The following is a 27,506-nucleotide window of genomic DNA, read 5'->3' as shown; positions in this document are numbered from 1 at the left end:
CTACCAGTGAAATCCCCTCTCAGTTTGGATATTACCAAGAGGACACCTGTATACAGACACAATGTGTGTGTATATGTGTGTGTGTGCGTCCGTGCATGTGCGAGCGTACATATATGAAAACACATGTCCTTCTTATTGTGTAAATACTCACATATTCCCCATATGTGTCCTGTGCTAAGGGTGGTGGTGGTCTGTACCCCGCGGACGGGGGAGCCCCTCGTGCTCTTGGTGCTGGCACGCCCCTCCCTCGAGCGGATGGTACCCGGCTGGGGGGTGCCCCTCTCGGAGCTGCTCCACGGGGGACTGCTACGTGGGGAGGGGGCACACCTCCTCGACTCCTACCACAGGACAAGCAGGGGACAATTGTAGGCTTCGTCTCAAATGGCACCCTATTCCCTATATAGTCTAATGTTTTTGACCACAGCCCTATGGCTTTAGTGGACCAAGAGACTGTCACCAAGATACCTATGCAATTCAGACATATACTGAATTAAACAATCACATTATTGTTAGTGAATATGTGTTTTTTATATCTGACTTACTGTAAACCTCACTGCCTGCAGGACTTTTTCTTATCTCACTCATATTAGGAATGCTAAATGCTAATTACTGTCTGATTTAAAACAGATCCAATTATATTCCCTCTCAGAGCAATACAAACATCTCTTCATCTAATTGAGAAAGCTTTTACAAACACAAGCAACAAACATACTCTGCATTTCATTTGAAAGTCTAAGAGCCACGCAACATGCATGCTATGAACTATTCTAATGGCAATGACTATTTGAGTATTATTTTAAGTTATCTGGGGAGTTACATCTTCAAGAGAGTCCAGCAGGACAGTTACATAGAAAAATGTATTCGAATTTCAATAGTTCTCAACTTTGTATTGTGTATCGTTTGGGCCGGATAGTGTATTTTCCCCCCCATTAGTATTACAAAGCAGAGTTTTGAATTGAATGTATTAAAACACAGACACTTATGTATGCTCTGTAATTCTGTCATTCATTTTAGTTATGGTAATAAGTGAATTGAAGGAATTTCAGGCTGTGGAAATGAGTCCTAGTCTAAGAATACTCTCCCACTAGGAATAGTATCTCTGGAATGGGGTCTATGTACCTGTCTATGAAAATCAGGATATTGCTTCATGTGTTCATCAACATCACACTAACCACTACCCTACACCAAACACAAAAGTGAATACATACACCATCACACATGCATGAATGCACACACACACACCCACACACCCAGGTTGGCAGTAGGTACCTGATGGGTCCTGGGGCAGGTGTCCCTCTACCCCGTGCTGCAGGCAGCTTGCCCCTCACCGCTGGCACCTTGGCATCCTCTGAGCCACCATTCAGGTACGTCAGCTCCTGCAGCTGCGCCTGTCGGATCTCATCATTGTAATCCTGCACACACACACACACACACACACCCACACACACCCTTTTAATTACAGCGTATTAAATTACGTCCTTTATCTCCAGGGTTACAGCCCTGTAGGAATGTCTAATTAATGTACTTTACAGTGCTGCTGTGACCAACCGGTGTGTGTGTGTGTGTGTGTGTGTGTGTGTGTGTGTGTGTGTGTGTGTGTGTGTGTGTGTGTGTGTGTGTGTGTGTGTGTGTGTGTGTGATGTTGTGTGTGTGTGTATGTGTGTGTGTGTGTGTGTGTGTGTGTGTGTGTGTGTGTGTGTGTGTGTGTGTGTGTGTGTGTGTGTGTGTGTGTGTGTGTGTGTATATGTGTGTGTGTGTGTGTGTGTGTGTGTGTGATGTGTGATGTTGTGAGTATGTGTGTGTGTGTGTGTGTGTGTGTGTGTGTGTGTGTGTGTGTGTGTGTGTATGTGTGTGTGTGTGTGTGTGTGTGTGTGTGTGTGTGTGTGTGTGTGTGTGTGTGTGTGTGTGTGTGTGTGTGTGTGTGTGTGTGTGTGTGTGTGTGTGTATGTGTGTGTGTATGTGTGTGTGTGTGTGTGTGTGTGTGTGTGTGTGTGTGTGTGTGTGTGTGTGTGCGTGTATGTGTGTGTGTGTGTGTGTGTGTGTGTGTGTGTGTGTGTGTGTGTGTGTGTGTGTGTGTGTGTGTGTGTATATGTGTGTGTGTGTGTGTGTGTGTGTGTGTGTGTGTGTGTGTGTGTGTGTGTGATGTTGCCGTGACCGCTGCTCCTCAGGCAGAGCAACACAGTCCTGATCCCCCGTTGATAAAACCCAGGAACCCCATTTGTTTTTTTATCGTCACACATTGTCATCTTTCTGTGTGTGTGTGTCTTTATCGTCAAACACAGTCGTCTTCGCCGCTCAATGGAACGTAGCAATTAATATGGAAATCAGCGTTTAATCATACTGCCATGGAGACGATTGTCTTCTGTCTCCTCCATATCAACACATCACTGTGTATTTGTGAGGGAAATTAAAAGACGTATTTAATGACCGGAAATAAATCATCATGGCTCAGAATGAGACTGGAAGGATCACACATAATAGCATGGGATGTAGAGATCCTACTATCCTTCCATAATAATAGCATGGGATGGAGAGATCCTACTATCCTTCCATAATAATAGCATGGGATGGAGAGATCCTACTATCCTTCCATAATAATAGCATGGGATGGAGAGATCCTACTATCCTTCCATAATAATAGCATGGGATGGAGAGATCCTACTATCCTTCCATAATAATAGCATGGGATAGAGAGAGATCCTACTATCCTTCCATAATAATAGCATGGGATGGAGAGATCCTACTATTCTTCCATAATAATAACATGGGATGGAGAGATCCTACTATCCTTCCATAATAATAGCATGGGATGGAGAGATCCTACTATCCTTCCATAATAATAGCATGGGATGGAGAGATCCTACTATTCTTCCATAATAATAGCATGGGATGGAGAGATCCTGCTATCCTTCCATAATAACATGGGATGGAGAGATCCTGCTATCCTTCCATAATAATAGCATGGGATGGAGAGATCCTACTATTCTTCCATAATAATAGCATGGGATGGAGAGATCCTGCTATCCTTCCATAATAACATGGGATGGAGAGATCCTGCTATCCTTCCATAATAATAGCATGGGATGGAGAGATCCTATTATCCTTCCATAATAATAGCATGGGATGGAGAGATCCTACTATCCTTCCATAATAATAGCATGGGATGGAGAGATCCTACTAATCTTCCATAATAATAGCATGGGATGGAGAGATCCTACTATCCTTCCATAATAATAGCATGGGATGGAGAGATCCTACTATCCTTCCATAATAATAACATGGGATGTAGAGATCCTACTATCCTTCCATAATAATAGCATGGGATGGAGAGATCCTACTATCCTTCCATAATAATAGCATGGGATGGAGAGATCCTACTATCCTTCCATAACAATAACATGGGATGGAGAGATCCTACTATCCTTCCATAATAATAACATGGGATGTAGAGATTCTACTATCCTTCCATAATAATAGCATGGGATGGAGAGATCCTACTATCCTTCCATAACAATAACATGGGATGGAGAGATCCTACTATCCTTCCATAATAACATGGGTTGTAGAGATCCTACTATCCTTCCATAATAACATGGGATGTAGAGATCCTACTCTCCTTCCATAATAACATGGAATGTAGAGATCCTACTATCATTCCATAATATTTACATGGGATGTAAAGATCCTACTATCCTTCCATAATAATAACATGCGATGTAGAGATCCTACTATCCTTCCATAATACCATGGGATGTAGAGATCCTACTATCCTTCCATAATAATAACATGGGATGTAGAGATCCTACTATCCTTCCATAATAACATGGAATGTAGAGATCCTACTATCATTCCATAATAATTACATGGGATGTAAAGATCCTACTATCCTTCCATAATAATAACATGGGATGTAGAGATCCTACTATCCTTCCATAATAACATGCGATGTAGAGATCCTACTATCCTTCCATAATACCATGGGATGTAGAGATCCTACTATCCTTCCATAATAATAACATGGGATGTAGAGATCCTACTATCCTTCCATAATAACATGGGATGTAGAGATCCTACTATCTTTCCATAACAGCATGGGATAAATCAGTCATCCATAATACATGGAGTAAGAGTAAATAAGCGTGATGTATGGGAGTTCTAGAGAGGGTTAGGCTGTGCTGAGTGCTTCCTGTCTGACTATGTTACTCTGCTATTCAGCCTAGTCAGCTATCCCCATGACTTCCCTTCCCTCACAGGGGCGTGCATCCAATCAGACAACCCAGAGTCTGTTACTGATTCAGCTACTTCAGCCGGCTGACTGGTTGTGACTGGACCATACTAGACTTCTGCCACTTATTACTATGGTATAACCTTAATTATAGACTGGGTGGTTCAAGTCCTGAATTCAGATCGGCTGAAAGCCAAAGTAAATGAGACCGTATACCACATGTATGAGAAAACATTTTTTTTACTGTTCTAATTATGTTGGTAACCAGTTTATAATAGCAATAAGGCACCTCTGGAGTTTGTGGATAAGGTTGCGTTGCGTCGTGCCTAAGGACAGCCCTTAGCCGCGGTATGTTGGCCATATACCACACCCCCTCGTGCCTTATTGCTTAAGTATATCATGGGTATGACAAAACATTCATTTTTACTACTCTAATTACATTGGTAATCAGTTTAAAATAGCTATAAGGGCAGTATCCAGCCTCTCCACGCTGAGTCATGCCTAAGAACAGCCCTTAGCCATGATATGTTGGCCATTTACCACACCTCCTCGGGCCTTATTGCTTAACTGTACTATTTGGGTGTTCAGTGTGGTCACAGGCACATCGTCTAGACATATGTTGGACAAAAGAAGCAGAGTAGCCGATGTTAAATCACCAGCTAGCTGTTCTATTTTGTTCATATGTTGTAAGAGAACAGGGTAAGAGTAATGAGTGTGTAGGTGTCAGTACGCACTGGTATGAGGAACTTCTTGATCTCCTCCAGTGCGTGACCCATCCTGTTGTAGGCCTCTGCAGGGGGAGCGAACACTTCTATGAGGACATGGAGATCCTCGTTCAGGTGCTGATATTTGGCCTCTCCGCTCTTCCGTAGCTCTTCCTCCTGGTGGAACAAAAATCAATTAAGTATATTAACAAAGCCCTCTTTAAACCAGAAGTTGTCACAAAGTGTTGCAACTCGGTCTATTATAATGTCACCTCAGTTACTCCTCACAGTTTATATCATCCACACAGGATCAGCAAGACGGATCCAGCTAATTTGTTTGACTGGAGTATTGCATTTCATTAGGACTGTCAGGGTTAATCAGTTAACTCTAATTTAAGTTCACAAGTTATTTTAAATTGTGATGAATGGCATTGTCTGAAAGCATTCAGAATACACTGTAAACATCCAAATAAATATACTGTATATAGCTGAAAACAACAATGCTAAACAACAATGCTATCCTACTAATGCTATCCTGGACAAAATCAAGACATCAATTGTCACGAATACCACCGAAGGTGGCTCCCCTTCCTGTTCGGGTGGTGCTCAGCGGTCGTCATCGCCGGTCTATTAGCTGCCACTGAAGGTGGCTCCCCTTCCTGTTCGGGTGGTGCTCAGCGGTCGTCATCGCCGGTCTATTAGCTGCCACTGAAGGTGGCTCCCCTTCCTGTTCGGGTGGTGCTCAGCGGTCGTCATCGCCGGTCTATTAGCTGCCACTGAAGGTGGCTCCCCTTCCTGTTCGGGTGGAGCTCAGCGGTCGTCATCGCCGGTCTATTAGCTGCCACTGAAGGTGGCTCCCCTTCCTGTTCGGGTGGAGCTCGGCGGTCGTCGTCGCCGGTCTATTAGCTGCCACTGAAGGTGGCTCCCCTTCCTGTTCGGGTGGAGCTCAGCGGTCGTCATCGCCGGTCTATTAGCTGCCACTGAAGGTGGCTCCCCTTCCTGTTCGGGTGGTGCTCAGCGGTCGTCATCGCCGGTCTATTAGCTGCCACTGAAGGTGGCTCCCCTTCCTGTTCGGGTGGAGCTCTGCGGTCGTCTTCGGTCTATTAGCTGCCACTGAAGGTGGCTCCCCTTCCTGTTCGGGTGGTGCTCTGCGGTCGTCTTCGGTCTATTAGCTGCCACTGAAGGTGGCTCCCCTTCCTGTTCGGGTGGTGCTCAGCGGTCGTCATCGCCGGTCTATTAGCTGCCACTGAAGGTGGCTCCCCTTCCTGTTCGGGTGGTGCTCAGCGGTTGTCGTCGCCGGTCTATTAGCTGCCACTGAAGGTGTCTCCCCTTCCTGTTCGGGTGGTGCTCAGCGGTCGTCGTCGCCGGTCTATTAGCTGCCACCGAAGGTGGCTCCCCTTCCTGTTCGGGTGGTGCTCAGCGGTCGTCGTCGCCGGTCTATTAGCTGCCACTGAAGGTGGCTCCCCTTCCTGTTCGGGTGGAGCTCGGCGGTCGTCATCGCCGGTCTATTAGCTGCCACTGAAGGTGGCTCCCCTTCCTGTTCGGGTGGAGCTCTGCGGTCGTCTTCGGTCTATTAGCTGCCACTGAAGGTGTCTCCCCTTCCTGTTCGGGTGGAGCTCGGCGGTCGTTGTCGCCGGTCTATTAGCTGCCACTGAAGGTTGCTCCCCTTCCTGTTCGGGTGGAGCTCTGCGGTCGTCTTCGGTCTATTAGCTGCCACTGAAGGTGGCTCCCCTTCCTGTTCGGGTGGAGCTCTGCGGTCGTCTCTTCGGTCTATTAGCTGCCACTGAAGGTGTCTCCCCTTCCTGTTCGGGTGGAGCTCGGCGGTCGTTGTCGCCGGTCTATTAGCTGCCACTGAAGGTTGCTCCCCTTCCTGTTCGGGTGGAGCTCTGCGGTCGTCTTCGGTCTATTAGCTGCCACTGAAGGTGGCTCCCCTTCCTGTTCGGGTGGAGCTCTGCGGTCGTCTTCGGTCTATTAGCTGCCACTGAAGGTGGCTCCCCTTCCTGTTCGGGTGGAGCTCTGCGGTCGTAGTCGCCGGTCTATTAGCTGCCACTGAAGGTGTCTCCCCTTCCTGTTCGGGTGGAGCTCTGCGGTCGTCTTCGGTCTATTAGCTGCCACTGAAGGTGGCTCCCCTTCCTGTTCGGGTGGAGCTCTGCGGTCGTAGTCGCCGGTCTATTAGCTGCCACTGAAGGTGGCTCCCCTTCCTGTTCGGGTGGAGCTCTGCGGTCGTCGCCGGTCTATTAGCTGCCACTGAAGGTGGCTCCCCTTCCTGTTCGGGTGGAGCTCTGCGGTCGTAGTCGCCGGTCTATTAGCTGCCACTGAAGGTGGCTCCCCTTCCTGTTCGGGTGGAGCTCTGCGGTCGTAGTCGCCGGTCTATTAGCTGCCACTGAAGGTGGCTCCCCTTCCTGTTCGGGTGGAGCTCTGCGGTCGTCGTCGCCGGTCTATTAGCTGCCACTGAAGGTTGCTCCCCTTCCTGTTCGGGTGGAGCTCTGCGGTCGTCGTCGCCGGTCTATTAGCTGCCACTGAAGGTTGCTCCCCTTCCTGTTCGGGTGGAGCTCTGCGGTCGTAGTCGCCGGTCTATTAGCTGCCACTGAAGGTGGCTCCCCTTCCTGTTCGGGTGGAGCTCTGCGGTCATAGTCGCCGGTCTATTAGCTGCCACTGAAGGTGGCTCCCCTTCCTGTTCGGGTGGAGCTCTGCGGTCGTAGTCGCCGGTCTATTAGCTGCCACTGAAGGTGGCTCCCCTTCCTGTTCGGGTGGAGCTCGGCGGTCGTCGTCGCCGGTCTATTAGCTGCCACTGAAGGTTGCTCCCCTTCCTGTTCGGGTGGAGCTCTGCGGTCGTCTTCGGTCTATTAGCTGCCACTGAAGGTGGCTCCCCTTCCTGTTCGGGTGGAGCTCGGCGGTCGTCGTCGCCGGTCTATTAGCTGCCACTGAAGGTGGCTCCCCTTCCTGTTCGGGTGGAGCTCGGCGGTCGTTGTCGCCGGTCTATTAGCTGCCACTGAAGGTGGCTCCCCTTCCTGTTCGGGTGGAGCTCTGCGGTCGTCTTCGGTCTATTAGCTGCCACTGAAGGTGGCTCCCCTTCCTGTTCGGGTGGAGCTCTGCGTCGTCTTCGGTCTATTAGCTGCCACTGAAGGTGGCTCCCTTCCTGTTCGGGTGGAGCTCTGCGGTCGTAGTCGCCGGTCTATTAGCTGCCACTGAAGGTGTCTCCCCTTCCTGTTCGGGTGGAGCTCTGCGGTCGTCTTCGGTCTATTAGCTGCCACTGAAGGTGGCTCCCCTTCCTGTTCGGGTGGAGCTCTGCGGTCGTAGTCGCCGGTCTATTAGCTGCCACTGAAGGTGGCTCCCCTTCCTGTTCGGGTGGAGCTCTGCGGTCGTAGTCGCCGGTCTATTAGCTGCCACTGAAGGTGGCTCCCCTTCCTGTTCGGGTGGAGCTCTGCGGTCGTAGTCGCCGGTCTATTAGCTGCCACTGAAGGTGGCTCCCCTTCCTGTTCGGGTGGAGCTCTGCGGTCGTCGTCGCCGGTCTATTAGCTGCCACTGAAGGTGGCTCCCCTTCCTGTTCGGGTGGAGCTCTGCGGTCGTAGTCGCCGGTCTATTAGCTGCCACTGAAGGTGGCTCCCCTTCCTGTTCGGGTGGAGCTCTGCGGTCGTAGTCGCCGGTCTATTAGCTGCCACTGAAGGTGGCTCCCCTTCCTGTTCGGGTGGAGCTCTGCGGTCGTAGTCGCCGGTCTATTAGCTGCCACTGAAGGTGGCTCCCCTTCCTGTTCGGGTGGAGCTCTGCGGTCATCGTCGCCGGTCTATTAGCTGCCACTGAAGGTGGCTCCCCTTCCTGTTCGGGTGGAGCTCTGCGGTCGTCGTCGCCGGTCTATTAGCTGCCACTGAAGGTGGCTCCCCTTCCTGTTCGGGTGGAGCTCTGCGGTCGTAGTCGCCGGTCTATTAGCTGCCACTGAAGGTGGCTCCCCTTCCTGTTCGGGTGGAGCTCTGCGGTCGTAGTCGCCGGTCTATTAGCTGCCACTGAAGGTGGCTCCCCTTCCTGTTCGGGTGGAGCTCTGCGGTCGTCGTCGCCGGTCTATTAGCTGCCACTGAAGGTGGCTCCCCTTCCTGTTCGGGTGGAGCTCTGCGGTCGTAGTCGCCGGTCTATTAGCTGCCACTGAAGGTGGCTCCCCTTCCTGTTCGGGTGGAGCTCTGCGGTCGTCGTCGCCGGTCTATTAGCTGCCACTGAAGGTGGCTCCCCTTCCTGTTCGGGTGGAGCTCTGCGGTCGTCGTCGCCGGTCTATTAGCTGCCACTGAAGGTGGCTCCCCTTCCTGTTCGGGTGGAGCTCTGCGGTCGTAGTCGCCGGTCTATTAGCTGCCACTGAAGGTGGCTCCCTTCCTGTTCGGGTGGAGCTCTGCGGTCGTAGTCGCCGGTCTATTAGCTGCCACTGAAGGTGGCTCCCCTTCCTGTTCGGGTGGAGCTCTGCGGTCGTAGTCGCCGGTCTATTAGCTGCCACTGAAGGTGGCTCCCCTTCCTGTTCGGGTGGAGCTCGGCGGTCGTCGTCGCCGGTCTATTAGCTGCCACTGAAGGTGGCTCCCCTTCCTGTTCGGGTGGAGCTCGGCGGTCGTCGTCGCCGGTCTATTAGCTGCCACCGATCCCTTTTTCCTTTTTGTTTGTTTTTGTCTAATTGTTTTCACCTGTTCCTTGTTGGGGTTTTGGGATGGGTGTTATTTAAGTTAGTTTTGCCTGCTGGTGTTTGTGTGGGCTTGTTGGTTGTTACGTTTGGTGATGTATCGTGTTTGGTTTTGGGTTTGTTTAGCGCCAGTGTTTTAGGGAATTCACCCATGTTTTGGACCTGTTACGTTTTGAAGGACATTAAAGCGTTTTTCCGCTCATTTCGCTCTCTGCATTTGACTCCTTACTCATTTCACTCACCCGTCGTTACATCAATATTATTGTATGCTTTTTGTATGAATAAATCTTAAATTATAGCTCAATTAGAGCAAATTCTGAACTTGTGGTTAATGGTGATTAAACACAGCAAATCCTGTGATTAACTTTACATTTTTTATTGTTTGACAACCACAATATTGATTAGACCTCTAATGCCACAAAGGAGTGCAACATTGTATACTGTACATGTAATACATACTACAGTATGGTGTAAACAGGTGATATAGGCCAACATAGATCCCAATGGGCCATCTCATCCAGACAGAAACAGGCCAATATGTTAATTAGGGCCAAACCCTAAGTAAAACTACAGCACAGACAACAATATGAGGTTTATAGACACCCCAGTTTCCTCATCTGAACAAAACCCTGCTCTTCTTTAGTGATGTTCCTCTACTCTGCTAGCTACTGAGAACTTCCTTCTCCCTCCTCCACTGGAATCATGCAATGCACACACACACACACACACGCACACTCACACACATTTCTCTCCTCTAGAAGCACCATGCAAGGCAGAGCCTCTGATGTGATGTCATTTAATTATAAATAACCAGGTTTTAAGAGAGCCTGTGGTATGTTAATGAGATGCAAATTTCTCTCATAAATCTGTGTTTTACGAGGAAGCGGCTCCTCTGTGTATACTGTCTGGAGTACCTCTACTGATGGAGCTGCCAGCGTGTGAGTGTGAGTGTGTGTGTGTGTGTGTGTGTGTGTGTGTGTGTGTGTGTGTGTGTGTGTGTGTGTGTGTGTGTGTGTGTGTGTGTGTGTGTGTGTGTGTGTGTGTGTGTGGCCCCTCACATAGCTTAGATAAGAGACATGAATCACACACACACACACACACACACACACACACACACACACACACACACACACACACACACACACACACACACACACTCTACCTATAGGTGCCCAGCAGCCCATGGCAGGAGATTACAGCTGTCACCTCCTCCTCTTGTTGATATTCCTCATAGAGAATCTGTTTATGTTCCTCACTGTAAATCTGGTTATCAAACAGCCATTCTCTTCCCAAAAACAGAGGCACAAAGAAGCACAAAGCCTGAGACAACAGCGTGAGAGTCCATAGGAACTACATAGGAAAAAAAGTTTGGCTCAGAGAATGACATGTTTGAGGGCTGTTAGTTGTTGCAGTTGATGCCTTGCTATGCATCCTGAATGACAGCAGGATGACACGACAGCAACAACATGGATACCGTGTATTGTGATGACTTCTTACAGACTGAGAGGTCTGACAGAGGACAAGGAAGTCAACAACTAGATGTAATTTCATCATCCATTTTAAGCTCCACTAGCCTTTGTTTCCATAACACCAACCATGAACCCAGAAGCATACGCCTCCCTTAACATCACCCAGCCCAAGGAATGTACAATAAAGCAACTTTCAGGACAGAGACTCTGAATGCTTCTATATCATATTGGCTATAGGAGTCTATGGCGACAATGCTGGGATGTCAGAGGTGCCATCAGCTCCGCACTCAAAAGCAGAGGAGGAAAAGGGAGAAGCCTGATGCAGCCTGTTGCAGTGGTGTCCTTCCTGTGATCCTTTCATTGATACTCCTCTGTGTAACTGACCATGACAATCTTGGCCAAATATTGGAGGAATTCTATGAGAGTTATATGTATTGCAATAAGGCATACACTGAGGCTGAGCTTTTACCCACCTCCAACTGGCTTACAAGGGAGGTACTGTAGCAATAAGAACACAGCTGTATCCATACAATTAGAATTTGGTGCTAGAATTGCGCCTCGTCATCCTAGAAAACGTCTTGCATAATACAGGCCTCTCACTGCAAAACAAACTCTGAAGCAAACAGCCCAACACAAGCTTTTCAGGACAGATGACTTGTCTGAAAAGTAAGGTGCATGAAGTATCTGGAGCAAGCTGTCAATGATAGATCACAAATCTCCCTGGTAAAGTAATGGAGGAGGTGTGTGAAGCATGCCAAGCTGCGTGTGTGTGTGTGTGTGTGTGTGTGTGTGTGTGTGTGTGTGTGTGTGTGTGTGTGTGTGTGTGTGTGTGTGTGTGTGTGTGTGTGTGTGTGTGTGTGTGTGTGTGTGTGTGCGTGCGTGCGTGCGTGCGTGCGTGCGTGCGTGCGTGCGTGCGTGCGTGCGTGCGTGCGTGCGTGCGTGTGTGTGTGTGTGTGTGCGTGTGTGTGTGCGTGAAGCTTGCTAAGTCTGCTGAGGTCAGCACATCCCCATGACAGATCTGTTCAGCAGGTGTTCCAGAGTTGTGCCGTCAGAGAGAATCGATCACAACAATCTAACAGAACGGTGCTGTGTGGTACTGAAGATCATCGATGTCACATATCACCCATGATGACAAACTGACTGACGGAGAAAGACTGCCACAGACACAACGAGACAGAACACATCCTCAATAACTCAGCTGGTTATTGATGCCTTTCCACTGAGGGTGTCTGCCTCAATTTACCTGACACAAACAACAGAGAAGTAGAGAGACAGAGGGAGCGCGAGAGAGGGGACTTGGCTGTTACAGAGAGGTAGAGAGGGGGAATGGGATTGGGCTGTTTTCAGATAGAGAGGGAGCGAAGGGGAGGGGACTTGTCTTTTACTAGATAGAGAGGGAGAGATAGAAATGTTTGACTGTTAGAGAGAGGGAGATAATGACTTGGCTGTTACCTTCTCTTTGTCTCTCATTGATCCTTTCCCCAGAATGGACATCTTAGTGAGCGTGTCTTCCTGCAGTCTCTTTAGTGAGTTCCCGCGTGGACCCAGCAGTTTGCCCACAAAGTTAAACTAAAACAGAAACACAAGCAGAGAAGCTCAATGAGTATCTGTGCAGATGAGATAAAGACAAAAACATGTGTATGTCAATCAAATGGTGGCCCCAACAGTTTGCTTTTGATTCAATTTAAACAAGAATTGTTGACATGAGAACTATCTTCCTAGTAGCAGGTGTGCATCCCAAATGGCACTCGATTCCATATATAGTGCACTACTCTTGACCAGGGCCCATAGGGTCAAATGTAATTCTCTATATAGGAATAATGTTTGTTTTTTTACCTAACAAAAAAGATTGCAGTCTTGAAATTGAAGTAAAAGTGCAGTAACTGCAGTCGACTGTGATATTTTGGACGCAGTAATTGCAGAATAACTAAAGTATACTGCAGTTTAACTGTAATTATACTGTACTGTAAAAAAAAAAAACGGTGTTATTTTAGATGGCGTTATACTGCACTCTGACTGCATTCTTTCTGCCTTTGACAGCTAACAAACATAATCCAAACAATTATAACAGCATTATGTGAAATGAGAAGGCTCAGCATTTGACAGGTCACGTTCAAATAGTACATCATCTTTTCAACATATCAAGTTTTATACAATACCACAGTTTGCCTTTATATGTCAATGTCATCCCTGTTTAAATGCTCTGCAAAAGTCACATAGAGTGCCCTTGCTATTTTCATATAGCTGTTGAATGTTGAGTGACAATGTTAAAGGTCATGCAAAGACCAAAACAGGGAGAGTAGATGGACACACAAAAAAGAGAGGAGGGAGAGAGAAAAGAGAGAGAAAGAGCAAAGTGAGAGAGAGAGGGAACAGAGAATGAAAGCAGAGAGGAAAGAGAGGGGGAGGAAAGAGAGAGAAAGAGAGCAGGGAGAGAGTGCAGGGAGAGAGAGATAAAGCAAGGTGAGAGTGCAGGGAGAGAGAGAGAGAGAGAGCGCAGGGAGAGAGTGCAGGGAGAGAGAGATAAAGCAAGGTGAGAGTGCAGGGAGAGAGAGATAAAGCAGGGAGAGAGTGCAGGGAGAGAGAGATAAAGCAGGGTGAGAGTGCAGGGAGAGAGAGATAAAGCAGGGAGAGAGTGCAGGGAGAGAGAGATAAAGCAGGGAGAGAGGGAGATAGAGGATACAGAGTACAGAGCTTGTTCTCTTCTGCTCACCATCTCTCTCTCCGTTTAACGCTGAGTTATACAGCTGTCTCCTACATCTCTATGGGTCATTAATTAGTGGACAGGATGGAAAAAAAATGCCCTATTTTGTTCTACGCCTTACCTATGTCTCCTGCCTGTTATTCTCTCAAAACAGTAACTGCCATTGCCATGGTCATTAACTGCCATTGCCATGGTCATTAACTGTCATTGCCATGGTCATTAACTGTCATTGCCATGGTCATTAACCGTCATTGCCATGGTCATTAACTGTCATTGCCATGGTCATTAACTGTCATTGCCATGGTCATTAACTGTCATTGCCATGGTCATTAACTGTCATTGCCATGGTCATTAACTGTCATTGCCATGGTCATTAACTGTCATTGCCATGGTCATTAACTGTATTTGCCATGGTCATTAATTGTCATTGCCATGGTCATTAACTATCCTTGCCATGGTCATTAACTGTATTTGCCATGGTCATTAATTGTCATTGCCTTGGTCATTAACTATCCTTGCCATGGTCATTAACTGTCATTGCCTTGGTCAGTAACTGTCATTTTCATGGTCAGTGGCAGGCAGTGCACTCAGGTGAACTCAGGCCATATGGCAGTATATTGTCAGTTTCACTACTGTGCTCGTATCCAGGCCTGCATATATGCTAACACCAGTTAAATTCCACTCATTACTTTTGTACACAGGGTGATGTCTACAGATGCTGAGGCTACATAAAAGGTGCCAAAGGTATCTGAAAGTCCATTATGTTGACAAATAGCCAGGTTTACATCCGACTGAGTGTGAACAGGTGGGAAAGTTTGCACCTGTTATATTCAGGGTGGAACACATCCTGTAATGTAAACAATGGGGAAATTACATAGACGTTTCATGTTTTTAGTTTTACCTTTTTTTCGTTCCCTAAAATTGGTCATTTTATTAAGACAAATAACAGGAGGCATGACAGTCAGTCAGTCAGACAGAATATCACATGCTGTTTTGGTGCTGTGCTGTGGGATGCTGTTGGTTTGGTGCTTTTTTAAATCCTAGTTATTTACAGACAGATCAAAGATATTTGCCTTGGATCTGATCTGTTTAATGCCTCTAAATGTCAGAGATAAACTTAATCTGGACATTAAACACCACCCTGTCTTTATATTTACTCATGCAAACTAAAGCCTCTCTAACCCACATTCCACAGTACAGTACTAGCCTGGTAGAATCAGCCAGATTGCTGTGTTCGTCATTCTGTTTTACTAGACATATCAGTCTTTCTTCAAAGGGTGTTTGGAATAAGTAAAAACTGGGCTGCATCCCAAATGGCACCCATCTTCCCTTTATAGTGCACTACCTTTGAAAGTAGTGCACTCTAAAGGGAATAGGATGTAATGGGATGCAACCATTGTCTGACTGGGGCCTGTGGTCATTTACTGCTTTTAATATCTCTAATCCATTTCCCCCAACAACAGCAGTAATCTGAACCCAGTCCAGAACTGCTGCAGCGTGGGTCCCTTACTGTCCCTTAATGGGGACTAGGAGGGGACTGTACTGCCTGGCACCGATAGTGACGGCCCACATGAGAGCTGAACAGTCTCTTCTTAATCATGTGTTGGCAAGAACCACTTTGCTTTGATTATGGTTACACACACACACACACACTAGGACCACACTATACACTCTTAGAAAAAAAAGGTGTTATCTAGGATCTAAAAGGGTTCTTCGGCTGTCCCCATAGGAGAACCCTTTGAAGAACCCTTTTTGGTTCCATGTAGAACCCTTTCCATTGAGGGTTCTACATGGAATCCAAAATAGTTCTACATGGAACCAAAAAGGGTTATCCTATGGGGACAGCTTTAGATCCCCTTTGGAAACCATTTTTCGAAGAGTGTAGAGTAGGCCTACACACCGCTCTCACAGTCATAGTTCAGGGCTGACAGAGGAGCCGTGGTGCAGAGTGGTCATCCTAACAGCAACAATAACCAAAACCACAGCATTTTCAACCGCACATCTTAGAGTTGGCAGGGGATGGAGAAAGCAGGTGGAGAGATGAAGGGTTCTGTGATGATTAAAAAGTCAGAGGACACCAACCAGTAGGAACGAATCTATGATTAATCACAGCTACCCAGGGGGGTAGGGCGGACCAACATCTAACATCTTTTCATCATTTCCTGAATGCATTACTGTACTGCTAGCCTGCACTGTGCTGGAGAGGAGGAGAGGAGGTGTGTGTGTATGTATGTATGTGTGTATTGCGCTGTGAGACGAGAGGAGAGGTGTGTTCAGAGAAAAGCCAGCATGCAGCAATTTTGCTGAAGACAGCAGGACAGACAGAGCCAACAGCAGAAGAATAAATCACTACTGCCATTGCTGAGGAGCGGAGAGACCCAGACACACAGAGAGACACAGAGGAGAGGAGAGGCACAGAGACACACTGAGACAGACAGGAGAGAGGAGAGACAGACACAAAGAGACAGAGACGCAGAGACACACAGACACAGACACAGTGAGACACAGAGGATAGAAGAGACAGACACACAGAGACACATACATACAGAGAGCCACAGAGGATAGAAGAGACACAGAGACACACAGAGAGACACAGAGGATAGGAGAGCCACAGAGACACACAGAGACAGACAGGAGAGAGGAGAGACAGACACAAAGAGACAGAGACACAGACACAGTGAGACACAGAGGATAGAAGAGACAGACACACAGAGACACAGACACACAGAGAGACACAGAGGACAGTAGAACCCCAGAGACAGACAGTGGAGAGTAGAGACACAGAAACACAAAGGAGAAGAGAGACACATACACAGAGGCACAGAGGAGAGATAGACACAAAGAGACAGAGACACACACAGAGACACACAGAGACATAGAGACACAGGGGAGAGAGGAGAGATAGAAACACAACCTAAACTGGAAATTAACACCTTTCTAATGGCCTTGGGTGATTACACAAATATTTATGATGGGTGCACGTACAGTGCCTTCAGAAAGTATTCATACCCCTTGACTTGTTTCATATTTTGTTGTGTTACAGACAGAATTTCTTTCTCTCTTTTTTCTCTTTTTTAAAACATTTTTCTCACCGATCTACACACAATACCCTATAATGACAAATTGAAAACATGTTTTTGTAAATTGTTGCACATTTGTTAACAATGAAACACAGAAATATCTCATTTACATATGTATTCACACCCGTGTCAGTACTTTGAAGTAGTACTTTAGCGACGACTACAGCTGTGTCTTTTGGGGTAAGTCTCTAAGAGCTTTGCACGCCTGGATTGTACAATATTTGTCCATTTTTCTTTTAAAAATTCTTCAAGCTCTGTCAAGTAGATTGTTGATCATTGCTAGACAGCAATTTTCAGGTCTTGCCATAAGCCACAAGCCAATTCAAGTCAAAACTGTAGCTAGGCCATTGAGAAAGATCCTAAAAAAAACCCTAGACAAGCATACCCATAACATGATGCAGCCACCACCATGCTTGAACATTTGAAGAGTGATACTCAGTGATATGTTGTGTTGGATTTGCCGCAAACATAACACAGGACAAAAGTACACTTATTTGCCACATTTCTTTGCAGTATTACCTTAGTGCCTTGTTGCAAACAGGATGCATGTTTTGGATCATTTTTTATTATACCTTCTTTTCACTCTGTAATTTAGGTTAGTATGTGGCATAACTACAATGTTGATCCATCCTCAGTTTTCTCGTATCACAACCATTAAACTGTAACTGATTTAAAATCACCATTGGCCTCATAGTGAAATCAATGAGAGATTTCCTTCCTCTCCGGCAACTGAGTTAAGAAGGACGCCTGTATCTTTGTGGTGACTGGGTGTATTGATACAGCATCCAAAGCCAAATTAATATCTACACCATGCTCAAAGGGATATTCAGCATTTGCTTTTTTATTTTTACACATCTCCCAATCGGTGCTCTTCTTTGTGAGGCATTGAACAACCTCCCGGGTCTGTGTGGTTGAATCTTTGATCAAAATTAATTACTGGATTAAGGGACCTTGCAGATAATTGTATGTGTGGGGTACAGTCATTCAAAAACAATGTTAACCACTATAATTGAACACGGAATGAGTCCATGCAACTTATTATGCAACTTGTTAAGGACATTTGTCGTTCTGAACTTCTTTAGGAATGCCATAACAAAGGTGTTGAATACTTAATGACTCAAGACATTTCAGCATTGATTTTTTATAATTCATTTCTCAAATGTTCTACACACAAAATTCCACTTTGACTTTATGGGGTATTGTGTGTAAATCAGTGACACAAAATCTCAATTTAATCCATTTTAAATTCAGTCTGTAACGCTACAAAATGTGGAAAAAGTAAAGGGATGTGAAAAATGTACGGCCATGAAAAACAGGACAGTATTTCATGGCTGTTGGTGTGGTGTTTCGTTGTTGAGAGATTGATTTATACCAATTACACAGTGAATGCGCAAACAAAGTACACTGAGTGTACAAAACATTAGGAACACCCTAATATTGAGTTTCTCTCAAAACAGCTTCAATTCGTCGGGGTATGGACTCTACAAGGTGTCGAAAGCATTCCACAGGGATGACTCCAATGCTTCCCACAGTCGTGTGAATTCCATTCTTGATACACATAGAAACTGTTGAGCGTGAAAAACCCAGCAGCATTGCCGTTCTTGACAGACTAAATTCGGTGGGCCTGGTACCTACTACCATACCCCGTTCAAAGGCACTTAAATATTTTGTCTTGCTCATTCACCCTCTGAATGGCACACATACACAATCAATGTCTCAATTATATAAAGACATAGAAGTACTTATTTAACCTGCCTCCTCCCCTTCATTTACACTGATTAAAGTGGATTTAACAAGACATCAATAAGGGATCATAGCTTTCACCTGGATTCAGCTGGTCAGTCAAAAGTAGTACACTATATGGAATAGGGTGCTGTTTTAGATACACCCATGGGCTGACTAATGGGCCTCCATACTTTACATCATCTTCCTCCTGAGGCACACTATTCTGTTTATTTACATATTTTTGTTGACTTATTTCTTTATACATCTCAGAACTGGCTCGAAAGTATTTATTTTTATTTTGAGCTTTGATTGTTTATCATGTACACGATACAAGCAAAGATCTCTTGCAATTTCTTAGAACACTGCAACCAGTCTGCTCTATATACACTCAGGATGACTATTTACTCTCAGTGAGTATTTATGAATATGTACAGTACAGTACCCTCCTTGCTTTCTGAACACACTAGTCATCTTTTTAATTCCTCATAAACCAATGCATTATTATTTTTCATAAAAAGTCAACCCTATTTCATAGGACAGTTGATTATTAAGAGATATTGTTAACCAGACGAGACCCTTTGATTTCTTCTTTCATCTGTAGAGTAAAAGCATCATAGACGCTAGCAGCCCTTAACAATGCATGGGGATGATACCCTGTAGCAAAGCGCAAAGACATCAAGGTACTGTATACACGGAGTACACCAAACATGAAGAACACCTTCCTAATATTGAGATGCACCCCCTCCTCCGTTTGTCCCCAGAACTGGCACAATTGTGGAAAAACCAACTGTAGCAGCGTTGCAGTTCTTGACACAAACCGGTGCGCCTGGCACCTACTACCATACCCCGTTCAAAGGCACCTAAATATTTTGTCTTGCCCATTCACCCTCTGTCTCAGTTGTCTGAAGGCTTAAAAATACTTCTTTAACCTGACTCCTCCCCTTCATCTACACTGATTGAAGTGGATTTAACAAGTGACATCAATAAGGGATCATAGCTTTTACCTGGTCAGTCTATGTCATGGAAAGAGCAGGTGTTCTTGATGTTTTGTACAGTCAGGGTATAAACAAATGCAATGAAATAGTTTATTTTAGAGTTAGCCTATTCCATTTTCACATGATCCCAGATCACTCTAAAAGATATTTCCCTATAAATTCTAACCATTGTCTTCTCAAAGGATGACTATGGAGGTATTGCAGAACAATATGTCATGGTGTTTTACATACTGTAGCTGCAGGGGTGGATTGGTCATCTGGCAAATCTGGCAAATACCAGATGGGCTGGACAATTATTTAATTTGGCAGCCTGTGGGCCTGTTAAGACGTATTTCATTTTTTTACCATGTTTTTATTTGCTTTGTCCTTTTGCGTTGTAACCCCTACAGGTGCAATAGCCATGTCAATTTACACACTTAGTTTATACCACATGTACCCGTAGGCATGCTGAAAATTATCATATTGATCACACAGGATTTGGTAATAATAAAATACACTGCTCAAAAAAACAAAGGGAACACTAAAATAACACATCCTAGATCTGAATGAATGAAATATTCTTATTAAATACTTTTTTTCTTTACATAGTTGAATGTGCTGACAACAAATTCACACAAATATGATCAATGGAAATCAAATTGATCAACCCATGGAGGTCTGGATTTGGAGTCACACTCAAAATTAAAGTGGAAAACCACACTACAGGCTGATCCAACTTTGATGTAATGTCCTTAAAACAAGTCAAAATGAGGCTCAGTAGTGTGTGTGGCCTCCACGTGCCTGTATGACCTCCCTACAATGCCTGGGCATGCTCCTGATGAGGTGGCGGATGGTCTCCTGAGGGATCTCCTCCCAGACCTGGACTAAAGACATGATGTCCCAGATGTACTCAATTGGATTCTGGTCTGGGGAACGGGCGGGCCAGTCCATAGCATCAATGCCTTCCTCTTGCAGGAACTGCTGACACACTCCAGCCACATGAGGTCTAGCATTGTCTTGCATTAGGAGGAACCCAGGGCCAACCACACCAGCATATGGTCTCACAAGCGGACTGAGGATCTCATCTCGGTACCTAATGGCAGTCAGGCTACCTCTGGCGAGCACATGGAGGGCTGTGCGGCCCCCCAAAGAAATGCCACCCCACACCATGACTGACCCACCGTCAAACCGGTCATGCTGGAGGATGTTGCAGGCAGCAGAACGTTCTCCAGGGCGTCTCCAGACTCTGTCACGTCTGTCACATGTGCTCAGTGTGAACCTGCTTTCATCTGTGAAGAGCACAGGGTGCCAGTGGCGAATTTGCCAATCTTGGTGTTCTCTGGCAAAGGCCAAACGTCCTGCACGGTGTTGGGCTGTAAGCACAACCCCCACCTGTGGACGTCGGGCCCTCATACCACCGTCATGGAGTCTGTTTCTGACCGTTTGAGCAGACACATGCACATTTGTGGCCTGCTGGAGGTCATTTTGCAGGGCTCTGGCAGTGCTCCTCCTGCTCCTCCTTGCACAAAGGCGGAGGTAGCGGTCCTGCTGCGGGGTTGTTGCCCTCCTACGGCCTCCACCACGTCTCCTGATGTACTGGCCTGTCTCCTGGTAGCGCCTCCATGCTCTGGACACTATGCTGACAGACACAGCAAACCTTCTTGCCACATCTCGCATTGATGTGCCATCCTGGATGAGCTGCACTACCTGAGCCACTTGTGTGGGTTGTAGACTCCGTCTCATGCTACCACTAGAGTGAAAGCACCGCCAGCATTCAAAAGTGACCAAAACATCAGCCAGGAAGCATAGGAACTGAGAAGTGGTCTGTGGTCCCCACCTGCAGAACCACTCCTTTATTGGGGGTGTCTTGCTAAATGCCTATAATTTCCACCTGTTGTCTATTCCATTTGCACAACAGCATGTGACATTTATTGTCAATCAGTGTTGCTTCCTAAGTGGACAGTCTGATTTCACAGAAGTGGGACTGACTTGGAGTTACATTGTGTTGTTTAAGTGTTCCTTTTATTTTATTGAGCAGTGTAGATAAGAGAAACAAAAAGAGGTGAGCCTACACCCCCAACCACCTATTCCAGTCCACCACAGTCCAACATTTCTCAGTTTCTGTTGTCCTAGATTCAGGGGGAAGCTGGTTCCACCATTGGGGTGCCAGTGCAAAGAAGATCTTAGACTGGGCTGAGCGTATGGGTGGGAGGGGTTGTAGTGGTGAGTTGTATCTCCAGACAGAGGGACAGTTATAGTGGTGAGTTGTATCTCCAGACAGAGAAACAGTTATAGTGATGAGTTGTATCTCCAGACAGAAGAACAGTTATAGTGGTGAGTTGTATCTCCAGACAGAGGAACAGTTATAGTGGTGAGTTGTATCTCCAGACAGAAGAACAGTTATAGTGGTGAGTTGTATCTCCAGACAGAGGAACAGTTATAGTGGTGAGTTGTATCTCCAGAGGAACAGCTGTAGTGGTGAGTTGTATCTCCAGACAGGGGAACAGTTATAGTGGTGAGTTGTATGTCCAGACAGAGGAACAGCTATAGTGGTGAGTTGTATCTCCAGACAGAGGAACAGTTATAGTGGTGAGTTGTATCTCCAGACAGAGGAACATTTATAATGGTGAGTTGTATCTCCAGACAGGGAACAGTTATAGTGGTGAGTTGTATCTCCAGACAGAGGGACAGTTATAGTGGTGAGTTGTATCTCCAGACAGAGGAACAGTTATAGTGGTGAGTTGTATCTCCAGACAGAGGAACAGTTATAGTGGTGAGTTGTATCTCCAGAGGAACAGTTATAGTGGTGAGTTGTATCTCTAGACAGAGGAACATTTATAATGGTGAGTTGTATCTCTAGACAGAGGAACAGTTGTAGTGGTGAGTTGTATCTCCAGATTGAGGGACAGTTATAGTGGTGAGTTGTATCTCCAGACAGAGGAACAGTTATAGTGGTGAGTTGAATCTCCACACAGGGGAACAGTTATAGTGGTGAGTTGTATCTCCAGACAGAAGAACAGTTATAGTGGTGAGTTATATCTCTAGACAGAGGAACAGTTATAGTGGTAAGTTGTATCTCCAGACAGAGGAACAGTTATAGTGGTGGGTTGTATCTCCAGAGGAACAGTTATAGTGGTGAGTTGTATCTCCAGAGGAACAGTGATAGTGGTGAGTTGTATCTCCAGACAGAGGAACAGTTATAGTGGTGAGTTGTATCTCCAGACAGAGGAACAGTTGTAGTGTTGAGTTGTATCTCCAGACAGAGGACAGTTATAGTGGTGAGTTGTATCTCCAGACAGAGGAACAGATATAGTGGTGAGTTGTATCTCCAGACAGAAGAAGTTATAGTAGTGAGTTGTATCTCCAGAGGAACAGTTATAGTGGTGAGTTGTATCTCCAGACAGAGAGAACAGTTATAGTGCTGAGTTGTATCTCCAGACAGAGGAACAGTTATAGTGGTGAGTTGTATCTCCAGACAGAGGAACAGTTATAGTGGTGAGTTGTATCTCCAGACAGAGGAACAGTTATAGTGGTGAGTTGTATCTCCAGACAGAGGAACAGTTATAGTGGTGAGTTGTATCTCCAGACAGGAGAACAGTTATAGTGCTGAGTTGTATCTCCAGACAGAGGAACAGTTATAGTGGTGAGTTGTATCTCCAGACAGAGGAACAGTTATAGTGGTGAGTTGTATCTCCAGACAGAGGAACAGTTATAGTGGTGAGTTGTATCTCCAGAGGAACAGTTGTAGTGGTGAGTTGTATCTCCAGACAGAGGAACAGTTATAGTGGTGAGTTGTATCTCCAGAGGAACAGTTATAGTGGTGAGTTGTATCTCCAGACAGAGGAACAGTTATAGTGGTGAGTTGTATCTCCAAAGGAACAGTTATAGTGGTGAGTTGTATCTCCAGAGGAACAGTTATAGTGGTGAGTTGTATCTCCAGACAGAGGAACAGTTATAGTGGTGAGTTGTATCTCCAGAGGCACAGTGATAGTGGTGAGTTGTATCTCCAGACAGAGGAACAGTTATCGTGGTGAGTTGTATCGCCAGACAGAGGAACAGTTATAGTGGTGAGTTGTATCTCCAAAGGAACAGTTATAGTGGTGAGTTGTATCTCCAGAGGAACAGTTATAGTGGTGAGTTGTATCTCCAGACAGAGGAACAGTTATAGTGGTGAGTTGTATCTCCAGAGGAACAGTTATAGTGGTGAGTTGTATCTCCAGACAGGGAACAGTTATAGTGGTGAGTTGTATCTCCAGACAGATGAACAGTTATAGTGGTGAGTTGTATCTCCAGACAGAGAAACAGTTATAGTGATGAGTTGTATCTCCAGACAGAGGAACATTTATAATGGTGAGTTGTATCTCCAGACAGAGGAACAGTTATAGTTGTGAGTTGTATCTCCAGACAGAGGAAGAGTTATAGTGTTGAGTTGTATCTCCAGACAGAGGAACAGTTATAGTGGTGAGTTATATCTCCAGATAGAGGACCAGTTATAGTGGTGGGTTGTATCTCCAGACAGAGGAACAGTTATAGTGGTGAGTTGTATCTCCAGACAGAGGAACAGTTGTAGTGTTGAGTTGTATCTCCAGACAGAGGGACAGTTATAGTGGTGAGTTGTATCTCCAGACAGAGGAACAGATATAGTGGTGAGTTGTATGTCCAGACAGAAGAATGGTTATAGTAGTGAGTTGTATCTCCAGAAGAACAGTTATAGTGGTGAGTTGTATCTCCAGACAGAGGAACAGTTATAGTGGTGAGTTGTATCTCCAGACAGGGAACAGTTATAGTGGTGAGTTGTATCTCCAGACAGAGGAACAGTTATAGTGGTGAGTTGTATCTCCAGACAGAGAAACAGTTATAGTGTGAGTTGTATCTCCAGACAGAGGAACATTTATAATGGTGAGTTGTATCTCTAGACAGAGGAACAGTTATAGTTGTGAGTTGTATCTCCAGACAGAGGAAGAGTTATAGTGTTGAGTTGTATCTCCAGACAGAGGAACAGTTATAGTGGTGAGTTGTATCTCCAGAGGAACAGTTATAGTGGTGAGTTGTATCTCCAGACAGAGGAACAGTTATAGTGGTGAGTTGTATCTCCAGACAGGGGAACAGTTATAGTGGTGAGTTGTATCTCCAGACAGAGGAACAGTTATAGTGGTGAGTTGTATCTCCAGACAGAGAAACAGTTATAGTGATGAGTTGTATCTCCAGACAGAGGAACATTTATAAAGGTGAGTTGTATCTCCAGAGGAACAGTTATAGTGGTGAGTTGTATCTCCAGATAGAGGAACAGTTATAGTGGTGAGTTGTATCTCCAGACAGGGGAACAGTTATAGTGGTGAGTTGTATCTCCAGACAGAGGAACAGTTATAGTGGTGAGTTGTATCTCCAGACAGGGGAACAGTTATAGTGGTGAGTTGTATCTCCAGACAGAGGAACAGTTATAGTGGTGAGTTGTATCTCCAGACAGAGGAACAGTTATAGTGGTGAGTTGTATCTCCAGACAGAGGAACAGTTATAGTGGTGAGTTGTATCTCCAGAGGAACAGTTATAGTGGTGAGTTGTATCTCCAGATAGAGGAACAGTTATAGTGGTGAGTTGTATCTCCAGACAGAGGAACAGTTATAGTGGTGAGTTGTATCTCCAGACAGAGGAACAGTTGTAGTGTTGAGTTGTATCTCCAGACAGAGGACAGTTATAGTGGTGAGTTGTATCTCCAGACAGAGGAACAGATATAGTGGTGAGTTGTATGTCCAGACAGAAGAACAGTTATAGTAGTGAGTTGTATCTCCAGAAGAACAGTTATAGTGGTGAGTTGTATCTCCAGACAGAGGAACAGTTATAGTGGTGAGTTGTATCTCCAGACAGGGGAACAGTTATAGTGGTGAGTTGTATCTCCAGACAGAGGAACAGTTATAGTGGTGAGTTGTATCTCCAGACAGAGAAACAGTTATAGTGATGAGTTGTATCTCCAGACAGAGGAACATTTATAATGGTGAGTTGTATCTCTAGACAGAGGAACAGTTATAGTTGTGAGTTGTATCTCCAGACAGAGGAAGAGTTATAGTGTGAGTTGTATCTCCAGACAGAGGAACAGTTATAGTGGTGGGTTGTATCTCCAGAGGAACAGTTATAGTGGTGAGTTGTATCTCCAGACAGAGGAACAGTTATAGTGGTGAGTTGTATCTCCAGACAGGGGAACAGTTATAGTGGTGAGTTGTATCTCCAGACAGAGGAACAGTTATAGTGGTGAGTTGTATCTCCAGACAGAGAAACAGTTATAGTGATGAGTTGTATCTCCAGACAGAGGAACATTCATAAAGGTGAGTTGTATCTCCAGAGGAACAGTTATAGTGGTGAGTTGTATCTCCAGATAGAGGAACAGTTATAGTGGTGAGTTGTATCTCCAGACAGAGGAACAGTTATAGTGGTGAGTTGTATCTCCAGAGGAACAGTTATAGTGGTGAGTTGTATCTCCAGACAGGGGAACAGTTATAGTGGTGAGTTGTATCTCTAGACAGAGGAACATTTATAATGGTGAGTTGTATCTCTAGACAGAGGAACAGTTGTAGTGGTGAGTTGTATCTCCAGAGGAACAGTTATAGTGGTGAGTTGTATCTCCAGACAGAGGAACAGTTATAGTGGTGAGTTGTATCTCCAGACAGAGGAACAGTTATAGTGGTGAGTTGTATCTCCAGACAGAGGAACAGTTATAGTGGTGAGTTGTATCTCCAGACAGAGGAACAGTTATAGTGGTGAGTTGTATCTCCAGACAGAGGAACAGTTATAGTGGTGAGTTGTATCTCCAGACAGAGAACAGTTATAGTGCTGAGTTGTATCTCCAGACAGAGGAACAGTTATAGTGGTGAGTTGTATCTCCAGACAGAGGAACAGTTATAGTGGTGAGTTGTATCTCCAGACAGAGGAACAGTTATAGTGGTGAGTTGTATCTCCAGAGGAACAGTTGTAGTGGTGAGTTGTATCTCCAGACAGAGGAAAAGTTATAGTGGTGAGTTGTATCTCCAGAGGAACAGTTATAGTGGTGAGTTGTATCTCCAGACAGAGGAACAGTTATAGTGGTGAGTTGTATCTCCAAAGGAACAGTTATAGTGGTGAGTTGTATCTCCAGAGGAACAGTTATAGTGGTGAGTTGTATCTCCAGACAGAGGAACAGTTATAGTGGTGAGTTGTATCTCCAGAGGCACAGTGATAGTGGTGAGTTGTATCTCCAGACAGAGGAACAGTTATAGTGGTGAGTTGTATCGCCAGACAGAGGAACAGTTATAGTGGTGAGTTGTACATCCAAAGGAACAGTTATAGTGGTGAGTTGTATCTCCAGAGGAACAGTTATAGTAGTGAGTTGTATCTCCAGACAGAGGAACAGTTATAGTGGTGAGTTGTATCTCCAGAGGAACAGTTATAGTGGTGAGTTGTATCTCCAGACAGGGGAACAGTTATAGTGGTGAGTTGTATCTCCAGACAGAGGAACAGTTATAGTGGTGAGTTGTATCTCCAGACAGGAGAACAGTTATAGTGGTGAGTTGTATCTCCAGACAGAGGAACATTTATAATGGTGAGTTGTATCTCTAGACAGAGGAACAGTTATAGTTGTGAGTTGTATCTCCAGACAGAGGAAGAGTTATAGTGTTGAGTTGTATCTCCAGACAGAGGAACAGTTATAGTGGTGAGTTGTATCTCCAGAGGAACAGTTATAGTGGTGAGTTGTATCTCCAGATAGAGGAACAGTTATAGTGGTGAGTTGTATCTCCAGACAGAGGAACAGTTATAGTGGTGAGTTGTATCTCCAGACAGAGGAACAGTTGTAGTGTTGAGTTGTATCTCCAGACAGAGGGACAGTTATAGTGGTGAGTTGTATCTCCAGACAGAGGAACAGATATAGTGGTGAGTTGTATGTCCAGACAGAAGAACGGTTATAGTAGTGAGTTGTATCTCCAGAAGAACAGTTATAGTGGT

At 45.6% G+C, this 27,506-nt stretch overlaps 1 protein-coding gene across 2 annotated transcripts in view; it reads right to left on the bottom strand.

Annotated features, from left to right (window-relative positions):
* The window catches only part of LOC112229269 (KH domain-containing, RNA-binding, signal transduction-associated protein 3), a 152,356-nt gene that overhangs the window by 47,711 nt on the left and 77,139 nt on the right, over nt 1–27,506 (bottom strand). For both annotated transcript variants that reach the window (XM_042310585.1, XM_042310586.1), the window contains exons 3-6: nt 12,505–12,621; nt 4,960–5,106; nt 1,270–1,412; nt 152–338 (exon numbers count right to left, since the gene is read on the bottom strand). In XM_042310585.1, coding sequence (XP_042166519.1) covers nt 152–338; nt 1,270–1,412; nt 4,960–5,106; nt 12,505–12,621 — 594 coding nt within the window. The remainder of the gene's footprint in view (nt 1–151; nt 339–1,269; nt 1,413–4,959; nt 5,107–12,504; nt 12,622–27,506) is intronic.

The sequence above is a fragment of the Oncorhynchus tshawytscha genome, linkage group LG31, assembly GCF_018296145.1.
Source record: "Oncorhynchus tshawytscha isolate Ot180627B linkage group LG31, Otsh_v2.0, whole genome shotgun sequence".
In the NCBI taxonomy this organism is placed as follows: Eukaryota; Metazoa; Chordata; class Actinopteri; order Salmoniformes; family Salmonidae; genus Oncorhynchus; species Oncorhynchus tshawytscha.
This window is presented reverse-complemented; position numbering and strand designations above follow the sequence as displayed.